Source organism: Cucumis sativus, chromosome 1 (genome assembly GCF_000004075.3).
Source record: "Cucumis sativus cultivar 9930 chromosome 1, Cucumber_9930_V3, whole genome shotgun sequence".
NCBI lineage: Eukaryota > Viridiplantae > Streptophyta > Magnoliopsida > Cucurbitales > Cucurbitaceae > Cucumis > Cucumis sativus.
Genome location: NC_026655.2, coordinates 27418225 through 27428910, shown reverse-complemented (window position 1 = coordinate 27428910; position 10686 = coordinate 27418225). Strand labels below are relative to the sequence as shown.

The 10686-nt window shown below is 28.1% G+C and overlaps 1 protein-coding gene across 1 annotated transcript; it reads right to left on the bottom strand.

Moving 5' to 3' along the window:
- Positions 1 to 585: 585 nt before the first annotated feature.
- Positions 586 to 5010, bottom strand: LOC101211580 (beta-glucosidase 12). The gene is made up of 13 exons (XM_011661811.2): positions 4840 to 5010; positions 4687 to 4756; positions 4495 to 4553; positions 4257 to 4332; positions 3807 to 3884; positions 3640 to 3727; positions 3141 to 3396; positions 2861 to 2976; positions 2507 to 2724; positions 2350 to 2381; positions 1608 to 1713; positions 1411 to 1513; positions 586 to 1021 (listed from the first exon to the last, which is right to left on the bottom strand). Exons 1-13 carry the CDS (start codon positions 4996 to 4998, stop codon positions 853 to 855), a joined length of 1530 nt encoding a protein of 509 aa, XP_011660113.1. The 5' UTR covers positions 4999 to 5010; the 3' UTR covers positions 586 to 852.
- Positions 5011 to 10686: the final 5676 nt, after the last annotated feature.

Sequence of the window (10686 nt, the reverse complement as noted above, 5' to 3'; positions counted from 1 at the left end):
CAAGCCAGTTCTAGTCCAATCATTGATTCAGGCTAAATCCGTAACTAGGTTTTGCAAATTTCTTGGATGCTAAGAAACAAGCCATAGTGTCACGTTCTTCAATTGAGGTCGAATATCGTGCCCTTGTCGTTGTCACTAGTGATAGTCAAACTCATTCAACTCCTTGCCGACTTACTCATTCCCTTTACAACCCCTGCTTTAGTGTACTGTGATAGTCAAACTGCAATATCCATTTTTTCAAATCCCACCTTTAATGAAAGCACTAAACATTTTGAAATTAATCAACTGTCATTTAGTTGGGACATGATCGTTCAAAAAGCTTCTTAAAGTTATATTCTACTTGTTCGATCCCCATCCCAACTTGCCGATATGTTCACCAAAGTGCTCCCTGTCTCGCAGACGAAAAATTTCATGGTCAAAGATGGGTATTTCTGTTCATCTTGAGGAAGGACCCGTATTAAATATAATATAAGTTAGTTTTCACCAACCACAGTTTGTTAACTTTTTTGTTTTCATATTGCACGCACTAATATGATAGTTTGTTATTTGGTTACGGCCTTAATTATATCTATGAGGGTCATTACGTTAGGAACTGATAAGATTGTGAAATTTTATTTGCTAGCTCCAATAGTGTTTGGCATAGGAATAAAATAAATAAACTAAAGTAAAAATGATATAATTCAAACATCTAAGATATATAGCTTGAACCAACAATAGAGTGCAATAACTAAAGGTTAATTTATCTTATTAAAATGACCAAGATTGCGATTACAAAAGCAAAGTGACACAGTAGATCGAATATAATGCCATGTTGCGTGCAGATAGTTGCATGGAAGGGGTTGTGAATCATCCTTAGCTTCGTAGGAAATTTTGGAACCATTTTGCGGATAGTTTTGGGAATCTCATCAAACGATGTTTAAAATCAACGTAGACTAGACCAAAACGCATGGTATATCCACTTGACCATTCAAAATTGTCCAATAATGACCATGCAAAGAATCCTTTTACCCTTACACCAGCCCTGTAAACAGTATTAAGACAAATAAATTAGCAGCAAATATACTTCCTTATTTATTACTAGAATGGCAGAAAAAAGAAAAAAGAAAAAAAAGCAAGCCATACCATATTTTTCTATATTTTTTAAATATAGAAAAATGAATAAAACTATTTACAAATTAGAACAAAATTTTCTATCTTTCTATATTCTAAATAGATGTTATTAGAAGTCTGTACAAACTAATACAAGTCTATTATGGATAAATGATGAAAATAAGTCTACTGTCTATACTAGTGATAAAATACGAATTGAAAGTAGCTATTTTATTTAAAATTGTGCAATGAGAAAGTGAAATTTTGGATGAAATATTAATTAAGAGAAGTAAGGATTTAAAAAATGATATAGTTACTCACTTGATGGATTCAGAAAGCTTAGAGAGATGTTGACGGTAGTATTTAACTCTGCCCTCGTCCCTGATTAGTTTGTAAACTTCGGGAGTATCAAAGTCGAGATATCCTATAATGTAAAATATATATTATGAATTAATAAGAAATTTAATATAATATGATCATAATATATAAATATAATCCAAAAGAAAATTTATTAATACCATTTTCTGTGATGTAGAGATTTGGATTCTTATAATGATTCTTTATATGTATCATTAGATCTTTCAATCCCTCTGGATAAACCGCAAGCCAAGATGAAGCATTCACCTGCAAGATTGATGTTAATAATATATCATTAACAAATTATTTAAAACAGATAGAAAGCTACCAACAAAAAAGAAAAAATCTAGGATTTTACTGTACAGTCTATACGCTCGACCGTGATAGATTACTAGACATGTTACAAAATCAACAATAACAATACAAAATACGTATAAAGATCGACATATAAATATACATGGTTAACTAACAGTTGTGTTGGCTACTTTCAAGAGTACAGGGAGTACATTATTATTATAGGGAATATTTCATAATACAAAACAACATCACTAAGTTAGAGAATACGTATATTGCACTTCTTTAAACCCTATGGTTAAAATTGTAAATAATTCATAAATAAGTACATATGCTCAATTACGAAAAATCAAAATGCTTTGTAAACCCTCATATTAGGTTATTTGTAACGGTAAATAACAAATTTAATGTAATCCAACTACAAATATAGTAGCCTATCTTGGACTATCATGATCTATCACAGATCAATTGTGATATTTTGCTATATTTATAAATATTTTAAAAAGTTTTTTCATTTGAAATAATTTCTCTAAAAGCAATCTTGAACTCAAAGTCAAACCGAACAAAAGTATATATATATGAAAGATTTAATGTTTGCACGTTGATTACCTTTGGACCAATCGAGACTCCGTTACGATCCGCTACAATCCAAAAACACATTTTACAAAGTCAGATTAGAGAGACTTAAATATTGTATTTGGAAGAGAAAGATTTGTAAGAAAATTGGGATTTGAAAATAGAAGATAGCATTCAATTAAGTTCATACTTGAAGAATTGGCACGTAAATCAGTCAAGAGGCTTGGTTTAGAAGGATCAACATTTGGATTGTTTTGTGCATAATTAGAAGTATAGTAATTGATTCCAATAAAATCATAGGACCCATTGATCAATTTAGTTTCTTCTTTTGTGAATTTAGGCAATCTGTCTTTCACAAGAGCTTTCATGCTGGCTGGATAATCTCCATATACTACTGGATTCAAGAACCTAAACACATAAACATTTATATTATATGGTCAGATACAAATAGTTTGGAGATCAAAATAATGTAGTTTTTCAGAATTATTATTCTAAAAATGTTGGGAGAGGAGAGAGAGAGGTTTATAGTAATTTAATTACTCACCAACCAAGTTGAAAATCAAGAGCTCGAACTGTAGCATTTCTGTCTGCTTCACTGTTTGAATATGGGACAAACCAATTGGAAAACAATGTCACCCCAATTTCACCTTTTTGGTGTGCCTATCACAAAATGGTTTTAAAATATTGAAGTGTTTGATATAATAACTACTCAAAATAACTTTTATATGCTTGAAAGTTTCTTTTGAAGCATTGTAGCTTCACTTGTCAGTAGTTCAAAAAATAATGGTATGAAGTAAATATGTTTAGGTATAGGGGAGAAGTACCTGATACTTAGATTTGTAAATTTTAACAGCAGCAGCATGCGAAAGAATTTGGTAGTGACCAACAATGTATGGTTCAGTTCCGGAATTTCCACCCAAACAATTAAATGGTTGCCAAGAAGAGCATCTGCCTGGTGCAAAAGCTCCTACCCCATAGCCATTTATGATGAAGACATATTGTTCATTAAAGGTGATCCAATGTTTCACTCTATCTCCAAACTCCTTGAAGCAAAGTTCAGCAAAGTCTTGATAATCATTTCTGTGATGAATTTCCACATCATTTCATTGCTAAAAACACTTGAGTTTTTTCTTTCTTGAAATCTCTAAAATTTAGCCAAAATTGTAAAATAGATAACCTTTTTTTTGTATGAAAGTGCAACCGATTCAACAATAGTTACGTTGAAAGTAAAAAAGATAATTGAAAGAAAAGTTTATATTACAATGTTGATGGTTTTTTATTATTCCAATGAAGAGTGTGGCAACGTCATTTAAAGTTACTTACATAATTTTAGGACTCAAGAAGCCTTGATACGCATCTTCTAAAGCTTGCGGAACATCCCAATGGAAAATTGTAACATAGGATTGGATACCTACAAATTTACATTTGTAAATATTTGGATTGAAATTAAACAGAATGATTCATTTAATATTTAAGATAATTAAACTGACCTTTGGAAAGGAGTTCATTGATAAGTCTATTGTAGTAGTCAATTCCTTTTTTATTCACACCACCGATGAGCTTTCCCTCTGGGAGTAAGATATTTAAAATATTAACAACTTATGATATTTAATAATCAACAAAACCCTAAATTTGAGAAGAAGAAAAAATAAAAAACAGATCTATTAAATTTTGGATCTAAATGGAAAAGAAGTATGAAATGGTTGTAGCAAAGTCAAGTCTTAATAAACAAAAAATATTCTGATTAACGTTAAAATCATAAAAGACTTAAACATAGATACTTTAATGGGTTCGAGACTTGAGAGCTATACATTTATATTGAGAGAAAAAATGTCAATCTATAATCCAGTTTTATAACTTCATAAATTTTTAGAACAAAAAATACAATGTTATTTAAAAGTTAGCAAGATTCCACGAGTGCATGATACTTAAATCCTTACTTGGTAAGATTCTAGACCATGAAATTGAGAATCTGTAAGCACCAAAACCTATACGCTTCATAATGGCAACATCCTCCTGTATTATATTGTACACATGAGGAATCGTTCATCAGTTTTGCGTAACATGTTATTAAATTAAAAATAATTTTGGAGAATAATTAAGTTATTGAAGTAAATTTTTCTGTATCACCCTTATATGATTTTCTTAGTTTGTTTATAGAGCATCCTGTGTACAAACCTTGTAGCGATGGTATTCATCAACAGCTATATCTCCATTCTTGCCATCAGCAATTCTCTCTACAATGTCACAAAAAACAAACATGACTTCCTCCTATTCTCTTACGTTAGAATTGTTTTATCTTTTTTTTATTCTTTTTGTATATCGATAGAGAGAGAAAGAGAGAGAGAAAGAGAGAGAGAGAGAGAGAACCAGGGTGTTTGTGAGTGTAGGTATCCCAAATACTTGGTTTTCTTCCATCTATATCAACAGCACCTTCATACTATCGTGAAAGCATTCAATCCCTTGTTATGTTTTGTTATGAATTTGGAGAATTGGAGCAATGAAAATTGTGTAAAAATTTACCTGATAAGCAGAGGATGAAGAACCAAAAACAAAGTCTTTAGGGAAGTTGCTTTTCCTTATAATGGGAATGGGAGAACTTGGTTGACGAGCAGCCTCAGAAACTATAAGGCTAATTAGAAAAACCAAGCCAAGGAAGAAGGTATGTTTGAAACCCATCATCCTTCTTGGCTTTGGTTTGATTATGACAAACTTCCTCTTCCTAATTGCCTTTATATAGAGATCATAAGAACCAAAAGGAGAGTTTCTTTTTCATTATTAAAATGTCAAGTTTTCAAAAGAGTGAGAGACAGGTAGATTAGGTTACACAATGTTAACTTTGGAGTAATTTAATCCATCACTAGATACCATTATTTCTGGTAAGAAACTCTCAAGTTTGAGATTAATTATATAAATACTATGCTTATTTTAGTTTAAAAGTTAAATTTTAGTCCATGTATAATTTTATAACTTCTATAATTATTATATATATAACTTATTCGAGATCAAAATTATAAGAGTAAAATTTACGATTTTAACTATCAATATTTCGTTTTCTCATTTTCATTATCTTTTTAATAATATTCTTTTTTGAATATTCGCTTAAAAACTCGCATGCATTCGAGGCTATAGTGACCATAGTTTCTTTTCTCATTTTTTCTCTTAAATTTTGAGTAGTTGGGAGAGCCATATAATGATCTTTCTTGAGCAATATAAATTTTGTGGTTTCTTTCTTGAGTTTTGTTGGATTACTAAAATGTGAAGTTTTGAAGAGAAATATAGAACCGTTGCATAATCTTTTTATTCATCAATGATCTGTTCAATAATAACGTTGTTTTTCATTTGCTCTAATTAATTAATTAATTAATTTATTATTATTATTTTGTTTGTTTCAATATAGTTAAAATGAATCAAAATATATTTACAAATATATCAAAATATCTCCATCTATCGTAGAAGTTTACCTTATTGTCTACCATTGTCTCTATATCTATAGTTAATAGGTTTTGAAATTTTGTTGTATTATTTGTAACTAGTTTGGTTCATTTTTCTATATTTAAATCCAAGGAAAATTATAGTCAATTTTAGAAAATAAACTAAAAATATAATAAAAGCATAAAATATTTACAAAAATAGCAAATGTTGACCAGTCAACTGATATAATTTTTTAAAATGTGAAGTCTGTCTTTTTAGTGACTATCATCCTTAATAGAAGTTATCATTGATAGTTACTATTAATGATAACAATTGATAGTGCATTTCTCAAACTGAAAAGTTATCACTGATAACATCCGTTAGTAATAGCAACTAGCTTATAAGATTTATCAATTGTTATCACTGATAGTTACTATCAATGATAGCTTTCAACATGAGAAAATAAAAAATTAGAAGCACTCGCAAATGGTAGCAAATAGAAAGTTATCATTTCTAGTACCTATCAGTGATAACTTTCAGCGTGTGAAAATCAAGGAAAAGTGTGCGAAACAGCCATTTCTCAAATTAAAAGCTTGCTATTATTGATAGTTGTCATCTCCCATAACTTTTAATTTAAGAAATGCGGGTAGAAACGCTCGAAATGATGGCTACACATGGGTTGTTTTTTTATTGAGTATTTTACTACTTTTTGTGGCATATATACAATTATTTCATATTGTGCTTAATACTATATTGTTTCTTACTTACACATTTGTTGATGCAAGTGGTCGAATTTGAAAGCAGCCCTTAATTTTCTTTTAAAATACTTATTCTACACTTATGAGAAGATAATGATAAATAATCCTTTCATTACGTTTTTGGGGGAAAAAAAATGAAATGGTAAGAGAATAGAGAATCTTGATTTTTTATGTTCACAATATTGCAAACCTCTTTTAACAAATTGAAAAATGAGGAACATAAATTGACATGCAACCCTTAGTTATCATTGTATCGTTTGTTAGAAATTGTTTTAATAACAGTAAGAACAACTCGAGATAAACACATAAATAAAACAAATAGATTATCAGACTTTGTGAACCTAGCTAGTTCAATTACACAACATTTACATTTGGACGTCTTTGACCCATGATAAAAGATCATATATTGTTTTGTTTAATATTTCATGACTACAACGTTATGACTCAAAGTACAGACAACTTTACAAATCTTAACACATTGTCCATATACTGATTTGAACATCAAAATATAAATTCTTGATATTCTTGTTTTTTTGACGAAGAATAGAACATCAGTCTGTCTATCATCAGAATATTATTCAACTCACCACATTTTCTTTTTTTTGCAACACTGTATAGCACGCAACAAGACCCTAACTTGAAGAAAAGACTTAGAAACACATCAAATCATAATGTCGTACCAAACCCGAAAATAAGGAACGCAGTCATAAAATCTCCAACCACCTCAAGAAAATAGGAAAGAAAACAAACAAGGGAAATTACATCAGATGACATAAAATTTAGAAAAAAACAGTCCATAACGCCTATTATTTGCATATTGCATATACTGATAAATAATTATATATATCAAACGATTATCAAAAGACTATTCAATTCATTGCTAAAATATGAAAGTTTGCTATATTTTATAAATATTTTGGTTTAAGAATTTCTAATTATTATAAAAATGAGTTAGATTTATTTTTAATTTTTCATATTCATGTATTATTGGAGCTATTTCAATCATATCAATTAGCTAGCTTAAATTGTTACATAATTTCAGATAATAAATTATAAATTATAAATATAATAAAATTTACATTCAAACTCTCAAGGTACACTCTAAAAGACTAAATACAAACAATGCATAAGACCCCTTACGTACAATAGGGTTTCTTCATACATAGTAAAAGAACTTTAACTTATTTATACATATAACAAAACTTAAATATTTAAGTGTTTTTAGTTACCATTTTACCTTTGAATAAAAAATATATAATTTTTGTTTTTAATTTTTTTTATTATTAAAAATTAAACCTATAAACCATACTTTCCTTCTTATTTTTTTTTCTTTGTTATTTATATTCTGCCAATCATTTAGAAAATCATACCAAAATTTGAAAACTAGAAAAAAAAAAAGTAGCTTTCAAGAGTTGACATTTTAAAGTGAAGTTTGATTAAGAATTCAACAATTATAATAAGAAATTAAGATGCAAATTACGATAAGACATGAAAAAAGATGAGTTTAATTTTTAAAAATAAAAGCAAAGAACGAGATATATAGTTTCACCGAGGGGACGTTATTGATATTTAAAATATGAAAAGTTTAGTTTTCATTCCATAAAATAAAGAAAACATAATTTTACACTAGCCAACTGCAAATTATAAATAGATTGCTAATATTAAAGTTAGATCAAGTAATATCTGTAAACCTTAAAATTAAACGTTGGATTCTAAAGAAATAAATAAAAATAACACAAACTTTCTTTCTCCTAACCCAAATTTTAAGATTTAAAAAACAAAAGAACCTTCTAAAAAAATGTAACACTGTTATTCTTCTATGAAACAATATGAAAAAAGTGAAGTTTTTTTTTTTTGTTTAGAATAATAATATCACTATCTCCTCTTTTCTCATTCAAACCCCAACTTGCATTTTATGTACAAATAAAAGTTTAACAATTTTAAATATATATTTGTTGGTCGTTAACCAATGACTATAGTTGATTGCTTGCAACAACAAATTTAATGAACTTCGAGAAGAAAAAAATGTGGATCTTTCAAATATAATAAAACCCCACACGACACTCGAAGTAAAAATGTGAAGACCAAAAAGTGTATAATATAAAGTCTTAGATTGAAGTAATCTTATTGTTTTTTCTCTTTCTTTTTATGGACTTATTTGTCTGAGATCTATGAAATGTCATGATTCTTATAATATGAGTTGTATTTCGTTATTAATTTATTTTGTGATTAAATTTCATATTTGTCAAACGTGTTATTAAAGTTTAAACAACTATTTAATCAAATATTGAGATCCAACCTAAAGAATGGTGAACTTAATTAAAAGATGATACACCATTTAAAAAAGAATGGATCTAGTTTTTTATACTGAATATTTTATTCAAAAAGGTTAGATTTATACACTTAGAAACATGTAAAAACTAAAATATAACAAATTAATTAATTATGACTAGTTTTCCAAGTAACCCAAACTAAAATATAGTAGTTTATCATAAAATTTATATTGTGTGTTATTTATCTGGATAACAACAATTGTAGCGTTCCAAGGTCTGCCTTAAGAAAAAGAGTGTATATTCATTAGATAAGAAGGCTCCTCGATCTCAAAATGAAATGATGATGAGATAAGTCATTCGGAAATTGCATCAAATAATAAAAACATTTAGAAAATAATAGATCATAGCACCAATTTTTTTTCCTTCATATTGTGAATTTTAAGGCAAAATTAGTGATATCAGACGGTAATCATAAGACTACCATGGATCATCACTTTTAAATTTTATTATTTTTGCAATTTCTTTTTAAAAAAGTTGTTACACGGACTCTAATATTATGATTTTTTTTTTGTTATTTTTACAAAAATCCCAAAATCATTTACCTATATTATAAACTCCACGAGGTGTTCCTTGATTCTTTAACGTGGGTTTCTCAATATATTCTTACAAGATAGTGTCTCTTCATAGGCTTGAAGATATATTCATTGATATGATCTCAATTTTTTTGAGGTCAAATTATCCTTTTTGGTTTCGTGAGCTATGATAAGATATTAGATAAATAAAAAGTTTCATCTAAAAATCAATTAAACATTTCAAAAAGAATATTTTATCTATTTTATAAAAATAAACATTACTAGAACTTCGATTTTATGGATGCAAAATCCTCCTTACCATAACAATCATATTTAGCTAAGCACACTTATCTAATGTAATAGTTTAATCAAGTGGCTTAAGTAGGCCTACCTAAGAGGTTTAAAAGCCACTTGTATGCATTATTATTGGCTAAGCCACTTGAATATATAATACTTTGTAAGCCAGTTGTATGAATGTGTTTTCTAAATTAAATGATGATAAAAATTATTATGTAATTTGCAATGTTTGTTAATCATTTAAGTTTAGATTTATTTGATGCAATTTGTTGCGATTCCTAAGTTGACTTTGGGAGACAAAAACGTAAACGAAGAAAAGAAAAAAATAAAAAATAAAAAGGATAAGGTTATATGTAAAATTAAATGATTTTTTTGAAGAACTTTCACGTTTAACTAAAGTTTCAAACAAATCTACGGATGTGTCCTCTATCCACGGTTTAAATTGTTGATCAAAGTAATTTAACTTTGTTTGTGTTTTTTCTCTACTTTCTTTGACATGTATTTTAAATTGAATTTGATTTTAAATGGTTTTGTTTTATTTTTTTACATTGGTTTTGTTTTGGTTTTCCTTTGTATCAGTTTTGTATATCACGTTGTGACGTACTTATATTAAATGTTTTAGTTTGTTGATATACTTACTACATGATTTTCATTTTTTAAAATTTTATGAAATTCATTATAGAATTATTAAGTATATGAATGATTTAACTCAATGTATCATTATCAAAGTATATCAACAATATATTAATAATGTATATCATCATATCAGTAAAATGAATCATTATCAAGTATATGAATTAAGTTTGTAAGTGTACATCAATAGTGTATCAAGTGTATAAATAGGACTTCAAACATATATCAAGTGTATTTAATCAATCAAGTGTATCAGTGAAGAATACTTCGTGCTCTAAAGTTGTTGGTGAGATCCTATACAAAAGTATGATAGGCCGTTTTACTATATTTGACTAACAGAAATCCAAACATTTCCTATGTTGTAGGTGTTCGTGCTTGCTATCAAGCTGATCCTCAAACATCATCTTACTTCTGTCAAAAGTA

Coding starts and splice junctions, on each gene's coding strand:
- LOC101211580 (XM_011661811.2), bottom strand. CDS start 4,998: ATGATGGGTTTCAAACATACCTTCTTCCTTGGCTTGGTTTTTCTAATT. Junction 3,728..3,806: donor CAATGAACTCCTTTCCAAAG/GTCAGTTTAATT, acceptor GTAAATTTGTAG/GTATCCAATCCTATGTTACA. Junction 2,725..2,860: donor CTTGATTTTCAACTTGGTTG/GTGAGTAATTAA, acceptor TTATGTGTTTAG/GTTCTTGAATCCAGTAGTAT.